This window comes from Heterodontus francisci, chromosome 4, assembly GCF_036365525.1.
Source record: "Heterodontus francisci isolate sHetFra1 chromosome 4, sHetFra1.hap1, whole genome shotgun sequence".
In the NCBI taxonomy this organism is placed as follows: domain Eukaryota; kingdom Metazoa; phylum Chordata; class Chondrichthyes; order Heterodontiformes; family Heterodontidae; genus Heterodontus; species Heterodontus francisci.
Window position 1 is genome coordinate 110,251,533 of NC_090374.1, and position 19,951 is coordinate 110,271,483.

Genomic DNA, 19,951 nt, shown 5'->3' on the forward strand with positions numbered 1-19,951 from the left:
AGATCCATCAACAGGAAGGGCTTCCACTCCTTCAATGTCAAAATGTTCTGCGACCACAACAACAAGAGCTTCCTCCAAGTGTGCACTCGAATTCCTGGCAGCTGCCATAACTCCTTCATCCTCCACCAGTCCAAGCTGCTTCAGATCTTCCCTTCAACCCCCAAAGTGTGAGAATGTACGCTAGGGGACAAGAGATATCCTTGAAGAGATGGCTACTGACCCCTCTATGGAAGACCCAGACAGAGGCACTGAGGTGCTTAGTAGGACAACCTTTGAGCAGGCAATCAGGCTTCTGAAGAAACGATTTCAGTGCCTGAACTGGTCGAGTGGTGCACTCCAATACCCTCCTGCAAGGGTCTGCATAACATGACCTTCCAGGGAGTTGTGGACCTTGAGGACGGTGAGGCCCTGAAAGGCGAGAGAGGATCAGCAAGAGGAGTGGAGGGAGATTATGCTGAACAAGGAGGTGCCCTGCTGCACAATAAAGTGGCCTTCTTCTGCCACCCTCCAGGAAGAGGGCCTCCCTCCTCACCGCCTCTAGCATTAGATCCAGGTCTGCATCAATGAAGTGAGGGCCTGCCCTGCCCCTAGTGCCAGGCCTCTGGTTCCCCTGTGACATCTCGCTTCTCTCTGAAGTGGAAGGCTTTGGCACAAAATGCAGATCTCTCCCTCAGAACAACTAGCAACCTCGGTGATGACTGCCATGAGGTGTCTAAATGAGTCCCACGCTTCATCTGACCCAAATCCATTTCTGCCCCCAGTGGCTCAAAGTGAGCAGGAAACCCAGCTCCATACCAATTAAGGGCTTCCCCACACAAAAATCTTAATATTAATCAGTTTTCCACTGCAGGCGGCTTTCTGATCCAAAAACAAGCCTGGCTCCCATTCCCTGCATCTGCAGCAGAAATTCAGCCCACAGAGTTTGTCACGGTTCAAGGGTGGAATTATCAGCACTTTTAATTAGACATCTTTGAAGCAAGGAACTTTTTTGCAGCATTGCAGTGATTGTCATATTTGTTCCATACCTAGACAATGAGTACTTAATACAAAAATTATAGTGCAAAAGGAGTGTTTTCTCTATCCCAAAAATTACAACCTACACCTTGACAAAAACAATATTCACAATAAAGTTAAATTATTGCAAAAGAAGATTGCATGGATTGACCAGATCAAAAATAGATATCATGGCTGGGACTTGGAGGGGGGGCGGGGCCATTCCCAACCCTGCTGCAATTTTACACAGGGCGGAGGCAAGAAACAGTCCACCCACCCCAAGCAATCAAAGCCCTTAAGTAGCCAATTAACTGACACTTAAGGCCCTCCTCCCACCACGGGTATTTTCCCCTTGGCGGCCGGACGGCAAATGACCCAAGAACCCCGCCTGATAAAACCAGGCGGCCTTCTTGTGGGCTGGGGGTGCAGGGAAGGGGCCCTCCTGATCAGGCAGCCTGTCCCCAAGGAGGGCTGCCGCCAAAGCCCCAACCGCCCCCAACATACAACACTCCCCCCACCAACCCACCGCCAACCGACTCCCCGGCGAGGCCCTAAAAACCTAACTGAGTTCCCGGGCCATTCTTCCGGTTGTCTCTGATGGCTGGGTGCAGTCCCAGCAGTGGCCACTGCTCCCAGTGGCACTGCCGGAACTAAGAGCTGCCGGCCCGCTGATTGGCCGGCAGCTCCACTAGGTGGGACTTCCTGCCTCAAGGAGGTGGAAGTCCCGCCCAAGGTCAATTAAGATCCTGGGGAGCAAAAAATCTCGGCCTGGCTCCCCAGGCCCAGTGGAGGTGGATTCGCCACCAATTTTTCGGCCGGTGGGTGGGGCCTCCTGTCCAACGTAAAATTCCGACCCTTTTTTTTTTATAAATAAGGCCACCATCTTCAAAAAGATTTGTCATGTAAATCTATTCTTGTTTGCAGAGGGAATTGAGGAAACATCTCATTTTTTCATGATTTTTGCATAAATGATTAATGACAGCTTTTATTAGTACATTGTATGTTTTCAAACAAAAAGCGGCTCTGCTAAACATTTTCTTGGGAACAATGGCTTTCAATGATCTATAACTACCTACACCAACAAACATTTATCTTCTTGGTTACAAGAACATTGAAAAGATCAACAGCAAGCCAGCCAATGCCTTTGTCCAATAATAGATCATAAACTTCAGAATATAGTGAGAGTAAATTAGTTTGCAGAGACTGTTGCAATAACTGATGACGCTTGCTTTATGACTCAGCAGAAGCACTGCATTAATTCAGGAAGCTCTCTCAGAAAACATCAGCACTTACTACAGCACAGCTGAGAAATCATGTTTGCCTTCCTGTGCCTAAAGTCAATTTCATTGCTATCTTTGGCCAAAATTCAAATTCAGTGCATTGAAACCAAAAACAATATCTGCTTAACAGGCAAAGCAGAATCAGCATATTAATATGGCTCATTGCCATTTTATGATTTTACATATTATTTACCTGTACGAAATACTGCAGTCAATATAAAATTTGCACTGCTCTGCAGCTGAATTGCTGTTGCTGGGCAGTTGATTTTAATACTGAAACATTCTATGTATAACTTGATGTACTCAAAAAGTGCTGTAAATTTTAAAATGGCCAATAACTGTCACATATATCAGAAAAAATTAAACATTTTGTGAAATATTAAAATATATTTTATCAGCACATTTCCTATGAAATTTTATGTGTTATAAACCTATAATGTATCTGTCTGGCGTATGCATACAAGTATGCAGTTCATGGTTACCCAGAATGTAGACTCATTAGTATTTTAAAATTCACCTTCTAAGATACACACTTAAGCATAACAGTGGCAGTTAGCCTTAAAATATTCCCAAGAGATAATGAACATTTGAAAATATGTGGCATAAATCACATAATTCCAGTGAATCCTCCATTTAGTCTTGTATAACTCTTGCAAAATCGTTAACTTAATTTGCATAATACAGAGCATAAGGTTACACCGAAAGAATAACTTCTGAAAGTGCTTCCTTTGTCAAACAGTATTCACATTCAGTGCAAATTCTGTACAGTGAAATAGCATACATAGACTTTTTGTTTCACTTGTACATCTCCTGTAACACTGTTCATGGAGCTGGAAAGATGGAAAAAAATTGCATCCATATAGCACCTTTCATATCCTCAGAACATCCCAAACTAGTTTTGAAGTGTAATCATTGTTGCAATGTCGGAAACCAATGCAGCCTATCTGCACACACTGTCCCACAAACAACAAGAAATGGCCAGCTGCTCTCTTTTGGTAGCGTTGGTTTGGGGATGCAGGTTGGCCGGGATATCAGGCTACTACTCCCTGCTCTTCTAATAATGCCATGGAACCTTAGTCTCAATGGCACATCCTAAAAACAGCAATGCTGTACTCCCATGGTAAAGATGCACTGGCGTGTCAGTCCAGATTATATGCTCAGGTTCTGTAATCAAGCTTGAACCCATGAGCTTCTGAGTCAGAAGCAAGAATGCTTGAGCCAGCTGACACTTTCTGATGTTTACGACAGTTCCAATGTCACCTAAATACACAACTAATCTATTGCTTATTTTATTTCATTGAAGTAATATATCAGATGGTTGACATAAGCTAAAATTATTGCACACTGCACTGATATCTGAAACATACAGGGTCTCACAAATGTTTTATATTTGTAACATTATTTACCTCCCTCTTCACAAAACAAATAAAATGCAAGTAATTCCATTCTTTCCTCGTCAAAACATCCTACACTTAGTTATTTACAGTACATGTTTTTCTCCATCTACCGTCTAAGGTGGCTTTCCAATATTTGCTCAAGATGCAAGCACTTACATGTCCAACTCGGAGTGTCAACTCTGATTCTCTCACCACAGATGTTGCCAAACCTGCCGAGTATTTCTAGCATTTTGTATTTAATTCAGACTTCCAGCATCTAGAATATTTTGCTTTTACTCTATCCATGCTAATATATTACCCCCAACACCATGAGTTCTTTTCTTGTGGTGTAACCTTTTATGTGGCACCTTATCAAATGCCTTTTGAAAACCCAAATACACTACATCTACTGGTTCCCCTTTATCCACCCTGCTCGTTTCATCCTCAAAGAACTCTAATGAATTTGTCAAACTTGATTTCCCTTTCATAATACAATCAACAAATCAGAGTCAAAATGGTTTTATGATTTTCTAAATGTTCTGCTACTACTTCCTTAATGATGGATTCCAGCATTTTCCCAATTGCAGATGTGAGGCTAACTGGCCTACAGTTTCCTGCTTTCTGTCTCACTCCTTTCTTGAATAGGGGCATTATATTTGCAGTTTTCCAATCCGCTAGGACCTTCCCAGAATCTAGGGAATTTTTGCAAGATTACAACTAATGCATCCACTATCTCTAGAGCCACTTCTCTGAAGCCCCTAGGATGCAGGCCATCAGGTCTAGGGGACTTAGACTTCAGTTCTCCTCGTCTTTTTCTCTAGTGATGACCGTTTTAAGTTCTTCCCTCCCTTATGCCCCTTGATTTTCTACTATTCTTGGGATACTTTTAGCATCTTCTACTGTGAAGACAGATTTTTAAAAACTTGTTCAAAGTCTCTGCTATTTCCTCGTTTCCCATTATTAATTTCCCAGTCTCATCCTCTAAGGAAGCAACATTTACTTTAGCTACTCTCTTCCTTATTATATATTTGTAGAAGTTCATACTGTCAGTTTTTATATTTCTTGCTAGTTTACTCTCATATTCTAATTTCTCGCTTTTTTAAAAAAAGACATGCTTTGCTGGTTTCTAAAATTTTCCCAATCTCCTGGCCTACCACTAACCTTCGCCTTTTCTTTCAATTTGATAACATCCTTAACTTCTTGAGTTAGCCACAGATGGTTCATCCTTCTCAGAGTTTTTCTTTCTAAATGGAATATATGTTTGTTGAGAGTTATGAAGTATCTCCTCAAATATCTGCCACTGCTTATCTACCATCTTATCTTTTAACCTATTTGCCAGGTCCACTTTAGTGAACTGTCTTCATACTTTGTAACTGCCTTTATTTAAGTTTAAGACACTAGTTTTTGACACAGTGGGCGGCGCAGTGGTTAGCACTGCAGCCTCACAGCTCCAGCGACCCAGGTTCAGTGCTGGGTACTGCCTGTGCGGAATTTGCAAGTTCTCCCTGTGTCTGCGTCGGTTTCTGCCGGGTGCTCCAGTTTCTTCCCACAGCCAAAGACTTGCAGGTTGATAGGTAAATTGGCCATTGTAAATTGCCCCTAGTGTAGGTAGGTGGTAGGAGAATGGTGGGGATGTGGTAGAGAATATGGGGTTAATGTAGGATTAGTATAAATGAGTGGTTGTTGGTCGCACAGACTTGGTGGGCGGAAGGGCCTGTTTCAGTGCTGTATCTCTAAATAAATAAACAAACAAATTTCTTACCTTCGAAGTGAATGTGAAATTGTATCATGTTATGATCGCTGTTCCCAAGAGGATCCCTGACTATAAGATCATTAATTAATCCTGTCTCATTACACAGTACCAAGTCTAAAATAGCTTGTTCCCTGGTTGGTTCCACAACTGCCTGTGTGGAGTTTGCAAGTTCTCCCTGTGTCTGCGTGCGTTTCCTCCGGGTGCTCCGGTTTCCTCCCACATGCCAAAAGACTTGTAGGTTGATAGGTAAATTGGCCATTATAAATTGCCCCTAGTATAGGTAGGTGGTAGGGAAATATCAGGACAGGTGTGGATGTGGTAGGAATATGGGATTAGTGTAGGATTAGTATAAATGGGTGGTTGATGGTCGGCACAGACTCGGTGGGCCGAAGGGCCTGTTTCAGTGCTGTATCTCTAAACTAAACTAAATACAGGCCCTGTTTACTCAATCTCTCCTCATAAGAGGATCCCACCATCCTAGGGATTAGTCTGGTGAACCTCCATTGCACTCCCTTTATGGCAAGTATATCCTTCCTTAGATGAGACGACCAAAACTGTACACAATACTCCAGGTGCGGTCTCACCAAGGCTCTATACAATTGCAGCAAGACATTTTTACTCCTTTACTCAAATCCCCTTATGATGAAGGCCAACATACCATTTGCCTTCCTAATTGCTTGCTGCACCTGCATACTAGCTTTTAGTGACTCATGAACAAGATCCCTTTGGACAGCAACACTTCCCAACCTCTTACCATTTAACAAATACTCTGCCTTTCTGTTTTTCTACAAAAGTGGATAACTTCACAGTTATTCATATTATATTCCAGCTGCCATATTCTTGCCCACTCACTTAGCCTGTCCAAGTCCCCTTGAAGCCTCCTTGCATCCTCCTCACAACACATTCCCAGCTAGTTTTGTGTCATCAGCAAATTTGGAAATATTACATTTAGTCCCCACATACAAATCATTTATATAGATTGTGAACAGCTGTGGCCTCTGCACTGATCCTTGCGGTACCCCGCTACTAACAGCCTACCATCCCACCATCCCGAGAATGACCCGTTTATTCCTACTCTCTGTTTTCTGTCTGTTAACCAAGGCAGACTGAAGTGAAAAGTCCCACAAGACTAAGAAAATATGGATGATAGCGAACAGCAAGTATTTAATAACTGAGAAATACTGAATCTAGCCTCCAACAAGTCAGACAGTGAGGGCACAAGAAAGAAAATTTTAATTAAGTGATTGTACATGAATGTAGGAATTGCAACAAAAATGTTCAAACTAAAAATCTGAAATGAAAAATGTATGGGCTATGGGGAAAGAGCTGGGGAGTGAGATTATTTGCAGAGCTCTACCAAAGAACTGGTGCAGGCACAATGTGCAAAATGGCCTCCTTCTGTGCTGTAACATTCTATGATTCTGATTCATGCTTGTGACTATTGTAGTAGTAGAGAAAAATGGCGTGATAGGAATTTCTGAAACATGGCTTATTCCAAAAGATGGAGCTGAATACAATACAGTAGTATTCAGGATGCTTGAGAAGGAGGACAGTAATGTATCTAAGTCTGTTGATGATACAAAGCTTGATAGAAAGGTAAGCTGTGGGGAGGACAGAGAGGCTGCAAAGACAGGTTAAGTGAGTGGGCAACAAGGTGGAAAATGGAGTATAATGTAGGGAAGTGTGAAGTTATTCACCTTGGTCATAAAAATAGAAAAGCAGATTTTTTTTTTCAAAAAAGGTGCAAAACTGGAAAGTGTACTCATATAAGGAATGCACGAAATTAACATGCATGTGCAGCAGGCTACTAGGAAGTCAAATGGCATGTTGGCCTTAATTGCAAGAGGATTGGAGTACAGGAATAAAGAAGTCTTATTAAAATTGTACAGGGCTTTGGCAACATTGCACCTGGAATACTGGGTGCAGTTTTGATCCCCACATTTAAGAAAGGATATACTTGCACCGGAGGCACCGCAGTGAAGATTTACTAAATTGGTCCCTGGGATAAGGGGGTTGTCCCCTTATGAGAGGTTGAGTAAATTGGGCCTATATTCTCTGGAGTTTAGAAGAATGAAAGGCCATCTAATTAAGACCTACAAGATTGCAGAAGGGCTTGATAGGGCAGAAGCTGAGAGATTATTTCCACTGTCGGGGAATCTAGAACGCGGGGGCACAGTCTCAGGATAAGGGGCCGATCATTCAGGACTGAGATGAGGAGAAATTACTTCACTCAAAGGGTTGTGAATCTTTGGAATTCTCTACCCCAGAGGATTGTGGATGCTCCATCATTTAATACATTTAAGGCTGGGATAGATAGATTTTTGGCATCACAGGGAATCAAGGGATATGGAGAACAGGCAGGAAGTGGAATTGAAGCCCAAGATCAACCTTTATGGTATTGAATGATGGAGCAGGCTTGATGGGCCATATAGTCTACTTCTGCTCCAGAGTATGTGGAATAGAGAGTGTCCAGAGAGGTTATAGAGCTGAAGGTGTTCATGGAGAAAGGGAGAGGCGCAAAGCCATGGAGGAATTTAAGGAAAGGACAAGAACTATAAATTTAAAATGCGAACAAACTGGGAGCAAATGTAGGTCAGCAAAGCTGGAGAGATAGTAAAGCAGGATCAGCTACAGCTCAGTCGTTAGCAATCTTGCCAGGTCAGAGGGTTATTGGTTCAAGTTTCACTCCAGAGACCTGAGCACAAAAATCTAGGCCAAAACTTAAACGTAGTACTGATGGAGTGCTGCACTGATGGAGGTGCCATTTTTCAGAACAGACGTTAAACTGAGACCCTGTCTGCGCTCCCATGGCACTATTTTGAATAACAGCAGGGGATTTATCCCAGCATCCTGGCCAATATTTATCCCTCAATCAACATCACTAATAACAGATTATCGGGTCATTATCACATTGCTCTTTGTGGGAATTTCCGTTCACTAATTGACTGTTGCATTTCCTACATTAGAATAAACTTCAAAAGTACTTAATTGGCTGTAAAGCAATTTGCAATATCCTGAGGTTGTGAAAGGCACACTATAATCCAAGTCTTTTTTCCAAGACTTTGGGCAGGTTACGATATGAGCAGCAGAGTTTTAGTTGAGCAAGAGTTTATAGAAGGTAGAATATAGAAGGTGCCAAAGAGATCATTGGAGTAACCAAATTTGGAGATGAAAAAGACATGTATGATGACTGCAGCAGGGGATAGAGAAATGGCGCAGTGTGAGGTGTGGGGCTGCATTGGAAGATAATCTAGGACTGGGGGCAGGGGACTGAGGCTTGGGTTGGGGGGAAGGGATGGTGGGAGGGAAATGGTGAGTGACCAGGGGCTGTGGATTGGGTAGGGATTCTGCAGGGGTGGGGGGAGTGGTGGAAGGAAAACGAGCGACAGAGGATTGGGGGTTGGAAGCTCAGGGGAGACTGGGGAATTAAGGTCGGTGTGAGGCTTAAACAGGAGAGAGGTTGGTGGAATGTGGCTTGAGGGAAATTGGGAGAACTGAGAAATGAGGCTTGGTAATGGGGGTGTCAAGAATGGGGGCTCAGGTGGGACAGTCAATTGAGGTAAGAACATTTGCAAGCATTATGTCCATTTGGTGCAACAAATCTATTACATTTGTGGCATTGATGAAAAGCTGTTTCAGGTGCACATCAATGTAAAAGTAGCAATGGAAATTAGGAGTAAGACTAGTAACGAGAATCCTGAGTTTACCCAAGTAAGAAATACTCTTACACCAATTGGATTCCACATTTGGCATAGTACAACCTCAGAGAATAAATGAAGTTTATAAAATGTCCACATAGTGAGTTGGAGAGCCAGATTATTCATTAAAACTATTCTAAAATATTTCAATGTTAAATGACTATTGCTCCCACCCACTTCTCATCTTAAAAGCTAACTGCCTGGAAGTGGAGCTTTGCACATGCATAGAGCTCTATTCTGACTGGGGCAAGTGCAAAGTACAGTAAGGTACAGGCAGCAACATAACTGAAGTCTGCCAGCTGAATAGGACACCAGTACAGATATCAGCCACAGTCAAGGAGCCATATTCTTTCTTAAAAACAATATTGGTCTGAGTTTTGCTGTTGATTAGTTGAGATCACAGAAGATCTATCAGAGACTACCATAAAAGTAAAGAAACATGTCCTCCTGGTCACTCTCTAAATGCATCAATTATTCAGCAACTGTGGTGATCAGCAAGCATGGTTTCTGAGGCTACCATTGTCTGACATCAACAGGCTACATCTACTTTCCAAGAAATACCTACCAAATTCTATAAAGGAGTCCTTCAACAAATTATCTTAAAGATAAAAAGAAAAGTCATAAATGCTGACAATCTGAAATGTAAAAGCAGAAATTGCTTTAAAGGCACAGGTCAGTCAGCTTCTGAAGATGTGAATGAAAGGTTGATATTTTTGTGTGAAACCTATACTTTCTTTTTCAGATTGCTAACTGGTCTGTTGTGCATTTTCTGTTTTTACATTATTCTAACTGGTAAACTTTTATAAATGTTGTTACAGACTACCTCCTTTCAAAAATGCTCTCCTTTAAAGATCACACAAGTAAATGCAGTTTCAGAACCTTAAAAAAAGAATTCCAGATAAAATCATCTTTCCACTGGCATAGCATCATAATGATAAAATGACTAAACAAAATTACAATGGTATACTTCAGATATATAGAGTGTTATAACACACAGGAAATTACAATTTGAAAAGATTTCTTCATAAAAAGGGCACTTACGAAGTATTAAAAGTATTGGGCAATATTCAGTTTATTTACACCTGTCTAAATTATTGCAGATGGCCTGAAATCCAATAACCCCCATCTAGAATTTTCTGCCTTTGGAATTATTCCAAGTTTGGGCAAAGGTACAAATTTTCATACTTCATATTTAACTACTAGCCATTATTTTTTCATAGAATGATACAGCACAAAAGGCTGCCATCCAGCAGCTAAGTGCCTGTGAAAGAGCCATCTAATTGGTCCTACTCCCCTGCTCTTTCCCTATACCCCTGCAATGTTTTCCATCAGGTACTGAAAGTTACTGCTGGATCTGCTTCCTCCACCCTTTCAGGCAGTGCATTCCATGTGCTTAAAAAATTCTCATCTTCCCTCTGGTTTGCCAATCTGTATCCTTTGGTTACCAAACACACCAGCCAGTTGGCACAGTTTCCCCTTATTTACTCTATCAAAATCCTTTCATAATTTTCAACTCCCCTTAACCTTCTCTGTCTTTTTTCTTGTTTTTCTCCCCTTCTGTCCAGAAGATGGAGGTTCATGGGTGCCAGTACCCTAACCAAATGGCCACTCTTTATATTAGTCCACTGATTCACTGACTGGTCTATTTTATTGGGGAGCATCATGACAGGATTAGGTTCCCGATTCTATCCTCATCTAATGCACATGTGCATTTTATACAATAGTGGGTTAGTAGATATCAATAAAGAGCAGAGAATCTGGCTGATGGCGTCCTGAGGCCGGGAGGGAGGCTAAGGCCAACAGTACTTTCTCTTCTACCACACTGGCTGAAGTTAACCAACTCAGAAATCAAACTGAGAATCCATATTCTAATGTTAAATTTGGCAGGATATTACTCATTAAGCCATTGGGGAACTTAACATTACTTTTTTCTATTCTGGAGAATTGATCATCGGCTCCAATTATGTGAGGGGCAAGAGAAAAACCACTTGAGTCTAATTTAGTTTCAAAATTAAACAGTCTTTTGTTCATGTGATGAATAAATTTTTATTATATTCAAACACTCTTTGTTAGTACAATGATGTGCAAACAATGAAGCATTCTGTATAAGATGCATGATATTCTGTCAGAATAAATATTGGGTTAAATACCAGCTGCATGCTCAGAAAAATATGACATTATAATTATTGTATCAAGAATAAATTATCAGGTGTTTGAAGTTGGAAGTTAAGCCATTTAATTCAAATACAAATGTTGTTTGAGACGAGTTCAATTATGTTTGATTGCAGCTTTTTTGTTATAATAGTTATTTAAATCTACTTTGGTCTAGGTACCTTCTGGAAAGTATTTCTCAGGCTGGTCCAAGTTGAGAGTTAATGTGAAATCTTTGGAAAGTGATAGTTAGGCCTATTAGCTCCGTAAATGATGAGGAAACTCTAGATTCTGGAAAGGTCTCATCAGATTGACAAATAGCAAATATAACTGCTTTATTCAAGAAAGGAAGGAAACAAAAAGCAGGAAACTACATGCCAGTTAGCCTAACCTCCGTCATAGGGAAAACGTCAGAATCGATTATTAAATCTATTATAGATTTATAGGTACTTAGCAAATCTCAATGCAATCAAGCAGAGTCAACATGGTTTTATGAAAGGGAAATCATGTTTAACTAATTTATTAGAGTTCTTCGAGGAAGTAACAAGCAACATGGATAAAGGGGATTTGATGAGGTCTCGCGTCAAATGTTACCACACAAAATAAGAATTCATGGTGTAGGGGGTAATATATTAGCACAGATAGCGGATTGGTTAGCTAATAGGAAGCAGAGAGCAAGGATAAATGGGTCATTTTCGGGTTGGGAAACTAACTAGTGCAGTGCCACAGGGATCAGTGCTGGGCCCTCAATTATTTACAATCAAAATAAATGACTTGGATGAAGGGACCAAATGTATGGTTGCTAAATTTGCTGATGATACAAAGATAGATGCAAGAGAAAGTTGTGAGGAGGACATAAGGAGTCTGTAAAGGGATATTGACAGGTTAAGTGAGTGGGCAAAAATTTGGCAGATGGAGTATAATGTGGGAAAACATGAGGAATAAAAGCAAAATACTGCAGACGCTGGAAATCTGAAATAAAAATAAAGTGCTGGAAATACTCAGCAGGTCTGGCAGCATCTGTGGGAGAGAAATAGAGTTAACATTTCAGGTCTGTGAACTTTCATCAGAACAGGAAGAGAATGTCACAGACCTGAAAGGTTAACTGTGTTTTTCTCTCCACAGATGCTGCCAGACCTGCTGAGTATTTTGAGCACTCTGCTTCTATTATAGAAGTAAGGAAGTTTTGCTACAGTTGGTGAGACCATATCTGGAGTACTATGTACAGTTTTGGTCTCCTTACATAAGAAAGAATATAATTGCATTATAGAAGCAGTTCAGAGAAGGTTCACTCGACTGATTCCTGGGAGGACTATCTTTGAGGAAAGGCTGGACAGGTTGGGCCTGTATCAATTGAGGTTCAGAAGAACGGGAGATGATCTTATTGAAACGTATATCTTGAGGGAACGTAACAGGTCGTTAGCTGAGAGGAAGTTTCCCTTTATGGGAGAGACTAGAACCAGGGGACACAGTTTAAAAATACGGGGTCTCCCATTTAAGATAGAGATGAGGAGAAATTGTCTCTCTCAGAGGGTCATTAGGCTCTAGAATTCTCTTCCCCAAAGAGCAGTGGAGGCAGGGTCATTGAATATTTTTAAGGCTGGGTTAGATTCTTGATTGACAAGGGAGTCAAAGGGTAAAGGGGGTAGACAGGAAAGTAGAGTTGAGGCCACAATCAGATCAGCCATGATCCTATCAAATGGTGGAGCAGGCTAGAGGGTCGAATGACCGACTCCTGCTCCTAATTCATTTGTTCGTATATATGAAACTACAAGGGTCACCGACTAAAATACATGGTTTAGTGCAACAAATAAGCAAATTTATTATTTTCTACTTAACTGAGAAAACAGCTACATTTATTAATTACTAGGGAAATTTAAGTTATGGCTTTGCTACTGCTCACTTACTCTCTTACTGTTTAATAAATTTAACAATTAAAGCCCATGTCATTGCCCCTAGGAGTGTTACTCTGCCACCTTCTGAAGCCAGGGCAGATCACATGAGGATGGATATATGATAAAACCAGTAAAGTGGAAAAAAAGTAGAGGGTTTTCTAGTCAATCCCTGGACATTGTAAAAACTTACTTAGGTATCTGAGCAAGTGAAAGCACTCTATGGTATATCGGGATTATTCGATGAGACCAATTCCAAAAAAAACCTAAAGTGAATGAAAGTGGAAAAAACTCAAAACAACATAGCAGTCCCATTTGGTTTTTACAGGCACATTGGTGCTTAACTTCATCAGTGCCTGAAACCGAGCACGATTTCAGTGGTCCACAGAGATGCCGCTCTAGAACGGAGAAGCTCAAGGCCAGTCTTAAACTTCTCCTTGGGCTTTATCATCATAATTCAGACAGCTGTGACCGCCAATTAGGCACTCCAATGCCACTCATCTGTTGGGGCCTAACCAATTTTGACCAGCACCAAGATCTACAGATACATCAGGAGGGAGGATAAAGGCAGGCCAGCAGCAGCCAGAAGTTATGTCAAACTGGGAGCAGTCTTGCTCCTTCTGATTCCACAAAGTGGACATTCCAAGAGGTTTTTAGGCCTCTTTTTGAGCATTGTCCAGTGGTACCTTTAAGAACCGCAAGTTAGGCTGCTCAAGACCTGGACACACTGGTTGAGGCTTGCAAATATATAATCATCTGGGTTGAAAATGGACAGAAGTGCCTCGTTTCAAAATTAGAATTAGGCTTGCCTTCATTTCAGACAGCCCAATGTATCACAAATTTAAGGTGATTGGCAAAAGAACTAGAGACAGTATGAGGAAAAACATTTTTACATAATGCATGGTTTAGATTTGGAAAGCACTGCCTAATAGATTGGTGGATACAGATTCCATGGATACCTACCTGAAAAAGCAAAAATTGCAGGGAAATGGGGAAAGAGCAGGGGAATGGAACTAACTGAATTGCTGTTAGAAAGAGCTGGCACAGACTCAATGGGCCAAAAGGCATCCTTCTATGCTGTACTGTTCTATGATTTCAGGGCAACCTAATAATAGGCCCTAAGTAATTTAGCTGTGGCCCAAATGCCCATTCAGATCAAGCACTGGCCTCTGCCCTTCTGAATTGCACTTGTTTCATGCCTGGACAACAGGTACAATAATGTTGAATTTAGACCAAACTAGCTCAATCCTCTTAGATAGGGAATACTGTCTCTGTCAATATTTACTTCAAACAGTGACTTTTATTATTACAAGGCAATAGCTTGCTGAGGTTCAAAGTACATCCCAACAAAAAGTTGGTAGTCTTCAACCTACTAGTACAGCATTGAAATCAACAAAAAATACTTCAACTTCATTAGCAGGGGGACTAGCATCAAAAATCAAACTAGCTGTTTATGCATTACGTCTGGTAGCAGAAAGTGACAGTATATCTTGAAGCATCCCCATTCACAAATACACTTCAACAGAAGCTTCTGGCTATTCTTTAATTCTACAAATATTTAGAGAAAATATGCTTCTGGCCTCCACAGATGTATCTTAAGTTTTATTTGTAATGTTTCATAAGATTCAAAATAATCACCTAAACAGTTAAACATGGGATTTGAAACTTTTCCAACATGTTCAAGGAATGAATTTTAAATTTAAAAGTCATAAAAAAACAAATGGCTTTTTCCCAAATTGAATTAGTCTAACAGCACAATATAGACACCAGCAATCAACAACCTACATATTTTAATAGGTTTACCCCTGCCATAAAAACCATTAGTCATCAAGAAATACAAGTATCAACAATAATGTCTTTAAAAATCTATATTTCAATAAAAATAGCATGGTACTATCCTTCCACTGGTTTGGGGGGGGGGGGGTTGCGCAGGGGGAGGGTGCGGGGAGGATGCATGACTTGTGGGAAAACCTGCAGAACTGAAGTCCACAACTCATAGTACTTCCCAACGTCAGTGCATCGCATGCATGTTAGACTGTCGACTGGCAAATAATGTAGGGGTGCAGCAGTGGCATAGATCATCCCATTATGCCAAGTTCATAGGCTGCATTGAATTCATTCACTACCAATACCAAGAGGGGCACTGTGCCCAAACCTTACCCTCAGCAAGACCCTGATTTATCCATCTCGGCTTTCCCAACCCCTCCCCTCATATTAAAGAAATCCTTGACTTTCTTAACCCTCAATAAATAACCTGCCAAAATATACTGAACTCCAAGACCATCACTTTATGTCTCTATATGAAATATGCCATTATCCAAGAAAGTATCTCAATTTAGCTAAACTCAATTAAACCCTTAAAAATAAAAAAAATTGCAGTGATGCTCCCGAAGGGGCTTTCTATCAGCGAGTTTCAAAAAAGAAGCTATCAGCTACTTTAAAAAAAAGAGCTTTCTATCAGCGACTTTTAAAAAAGTTTGACAGTAAGTTGGAATTAGAGGTGTTGGTTTGTACACGGTGACAAAGTGGCCAGCAATGCCCGCCTATTGTAGGCACAAAGGATTTAATTGACTTTTGCCTCTACTGTAAAAAGGCAAATCATAAATCCACAGTGCAACTCACCCAATCCTCAGCAAAGGAGTTTCTCACCGAGTAACATTTTGGAGACTTCGTTGGGATCATGAACGCAAACAGGACAGGTACTTTATATTGAACCACCTCACTACAGTTAAAAACTCTTGACAATCTGATGCTACTCTTACCAGAATGGACTTGGTGTGCTGCAAAAACTCTTCCATTTCTCCCGTTTGTTTGGTAATTGCTTCAGCTCTGCACTCAACAGAAAGCTTATGTTCGCTCCGCTGGTCTCATGTTTGAGCAACACCCTTTCATATCAGCTGGCGACTCAGACCGAGCGCATCCCCGTCGCTCACAGCAGCAGAACGCGCCTGTGCAGCCGCTGCACTGGCCGCAACCAATCAGATGGCAGTGTCCCGCTCACTGACATCACCTCAGAGTTGCTGCAATTGGCAGGAGTTCAGTATGTTGCTGCGTGAGGCTTATCTGCAATAGAGCAGAAAGTGTCAAGAGAGGACCCAGCATTATACAAAAAAAACCTCTGCTACTGTGTATTCACTGTTCACCTCTGAGATATCTTAAATAGGCACTGGGTCAATGGCAAAAGTAGTCACCAAACTTTTTCGAGTTCTATTTGTTAGGAAGAAAATGAGCTGGGAAAGGTGAGCATTATTTGCATTACAATGAGATTTATCTATATTGGTTTATCTATGATTGTTATTCCAAATGCCTTAATTTTTAAGAGTTTGATTCTTGATTTATGAAATGCTGGGGTTTGCCATTGCCTGCGCAGGTCTATCCCTGCTTTCCTAGCAGGTGCCATGACATTCACATTGTGTTAATCCTCCATTCCCTGACCCTGTAAAGTAAGTTAGAGTCCAGGTAGCGGGTGGTCGAGGGGGTTATTGACCTGACTGCTTGTCTGTCCTCCGCGGCTATGTCTACGCCCAGGTGTCCCTGGAGAGGAAGCATGCGGTGTCCTTCAATATGTTTGAGGCTTTCCATGACTGCTGGACACTGGGGGGACTGGAGTGCTTCATTGACACCCGGAACTGAATTTTAATTGATTTGTTAAGTTTCCTTTAAATTTTTTTTACCGTTGATCGGTTGTGCCCCTTTCAGGGGAATGTTACCTTGCTACAGATATGTCCTCTACACAAAAAGAAGGACAAATCCAACCCGGCCAATTACCGCCCCATCAGTCTACTCTTATGTTTAGATAGAGGATCTGGATCGGCGCAGGCTTGGAGGGTCGAAGTGCCTGTTCCTGTGCTGTAATTTTCTTTGTTCTTTGTTCTTCTCTTTTCAATCATCAGTAAAGTGATGGACGGTGTCATCAACAGTGCCATCAAGCAGCACTTGCTTAGCAATAACCTGCTCACTGATGCACAGTTTGGGTTTTGCCAGGCCACTCAGCTCCTGACCTTATTATAGCCTTGGTTCAAACAGGGACAAAAGAGCTGAACTCAAGAGATGAGGTGAGAGTAACTGCCCTTGACATCAAGGCAACATTTGACTGAGTATGGCATCAAGGAGCCCGAGCAAAACTGGTGTCAATGGGAATCAGGGGGAAACACCACGCTGGCTGGAGTCATACCTAGCGCAAAGGAAGATGGTCGTGGTTGCTGGAGGTCAATCATCTCAGCTCCAAGACATCACTGCAGGAGTTCCTCAGGGTAGTGTTCTAGGCCCAACCATCTTCAGCTGCTTCATCAATGACCTTCCCTCCATTCATAAGGTCAGAAGTGGGGATGTTTGCTGATGATTGCACAATGTTCAGCAACATTCGTGACTCCTCAGATACTGAAGGAGTCCGCAGAGAAATGCAGCAAGACCTGGACAATATCCAGGCTTGGGCTGATAAGTGGCAAATAAAATTCGCACCACACAAGTGCCAGGCAATGACCATCTCCAACAAGAGAGATTCTAACCATCTCCCCTTGACATTCAATGGCATTACAATCACTGAATGCCCCACTATCAATATCCTGGGGGTTACCGTTGACCAGAAACTGAACTGGAGTAGCCATATAAATACCATGGTTACAAGAGCAGCTCAGAGATTGGGAATCCTGCAGCGAGTAACTCACCTCCTCACTCCCCAAAGCCTGTCCACCATCTACAAGGCACAAGTCAGGAGTGTGATGGAATACTCTCCACTTGCCTGAATGGGTGCAGCTCCAACAACACTCAAGAAGCTCGACAGCATCCAGGACAAAGCAGCCTGCTTGATTGGCACCCCATCCATAAACATTCACTCCCTCCACCACCGATGCACAGTGGCAGCAGTGTGTACCATCTACAAGCTGCACTGCAGCAACGCACCAAGGCTCCTTAGACAGCACCTTCCAAACCCATGACCTGTACCAACTAGAAGGACCAGGGCAGCAGATGCATGGGAACACCACCAGCTGCAAGTTCCCCTCCAAGCCACACACCATCCTGACTTGGAACTATATCGCCGTTCCTTCACTGTCGCTGGGTCAGAATCCTGGAATCCTTCCTGAGAGCACTGTGGGTGTACCTTACCACATGAACTGCAGCGGTTCAAGAAGACAGCTCACCACCACATTCTCAAGGGCAATTGGGGATGGGCAATAGATGCTGGCCTAGCCAGCAATGCCTACATCCCATGAACAAATAAAAAAATGATCATAACACTTGCCAATCATTGTTAATATAAAAGAGATACATGCTAATTGCTTGGGGCAAAGGGCTCTCCCATGCCTATTTGGCTCTTGACTTTTCTAAGAAACCCCTGTTCACCAATCCAATTGCTCTACAACCAGATCCATGGATCAATGAGAGCTCTCTTAGGGCAGACCAGTGAAGTTTTAAGCAATACTTCTACTGCCTGCACAAGTCTGGTGGCTTCCTCTAGAAGAACCCACAGAGAGCTCCTGCTGTGTGTCGCATAATTTTGCTCTGCAGTGGGGACAACACATGGTGCCATTTAATGAGGCCTTCAACCAAATGATGAGGTCAACACAGATTATGTTAATGATGGCAAGGCAAAGAAGCAGGAACCAACATCAGCCTGCAGTCAGAGCTCTTCAGCAGCAGCTCAATGAACAGTGCTTTAGCTGAACACTCCCTGTTTCTTCCTGTTTCCCCCTTCCCCCTCATTTTCAACAACGCTTGAAGTTTCTACACCCTCCTGTAATTTACTTCCATCCAAGCACAAGCATTGATATCGATGATGATAACATTGCAGGATCATCAGAATAGGAACATTCTGCGCACAAAATATTCAAAATATCTTAGAATTTTTCTTGCGAACACAAAAGTCATCAAAATATTTATTATACAAATATTAGCCTGTAGTGGCTTTCTTAAGTAATCTCACTTCTTCAATAAAGTGCTCTCTCAATGGCTTCAGCTTGGGAGGCAGAAGGCAACTGTGATTCAGACACAATCTCAAGAAACTCATGGTCAGTGACATCTGGGAGCTCAGCCCTCAGAGGCTCAGCTGCAGTCTGCAACTTGACAGAAATTGGGCCAGTCTGGTCCAACTGGTTTCTAACACCAGGGTGGGCATTGGTTGATGGTGTAGTGTGGGTTCAGATGTGCTGTCATCCTGAGAGATGGCAGCATGTTCCATTTCCATTTCACAACTGCATTTGCAACTGGGTTGTGGTTAAGCACAGCTACTGATTCTAGAGCATCCTACAGCTCTACCCATTCAATCTCTGAACCAGTCCAAAATTGAGCCAATGGCCTGTATGACCCCAATATGTGTATCCCTGACAGATGTTATTACTAATGACACACACTTCTGCAGGGCCGATCCATCTGCACCATCCATTAAAGTGATCAGATTGAGTGTTGATGCCTTGTGCTCGTGCTCCAAACTATTAACTGCATAATAGTAGCTGTTACTTTTGATATATGTAAACATTCTTGACTGTGCATAAGCAGATTCTTTACTGCATGCCAACTCCTGTATTGGATGTAAAATTAGATGTTTGGTGGAAGTTACAGGTGAAAATCAAAAGTTTGTTTTGTAAACATAAAACAAAACCCAACACTTTAAGGAAAAAGATCAACCTGAACATCTTTCATGGTGTATTATCACAGACAATTTTTCATAAATTATTGTGATTATTTTGAACTAATACCAGCTCTCATCTGGTTTTGAACCAGCAGCCTTTGATTACATTGCTTAGAGTGAAATTGTAGTACACAGCACAAAAAGTATTGATTGCCTCTTAATGTTACTGCTTAATTCTTC

At 41.9% G+C, this 19,951-nt stretch overlaps 1 protein-coding gene across 2 annotated transcripts in view; it reads right to left on the minus strand.

Annotated features, from left to right (window-relative positions):
• The window catches only part of LOC137369191 (protein prune homolog 2-like), a 558,836-nt gene extending 542,781 nt beyond the window's left edge, over positions 1-16,055 (minus strand). For both annotated transcript variants that reach the window (XM_068029990.1, XM_068029989.1), the window contains exon 1: positions 15,906-16,055. In XM_068029990.1, coding sequence (XP_067886091.1) covers positions 15,906-15,941 — 36 coding nt within the window. In that variant the 5' untranslated portion in view covers positions 15,942-16,055. The remainder of the gene's footprint in view (positions 1-15,905) is intronic.
• Positions 16,056-19,951: the final 3,896 nt, after the last annotated feature.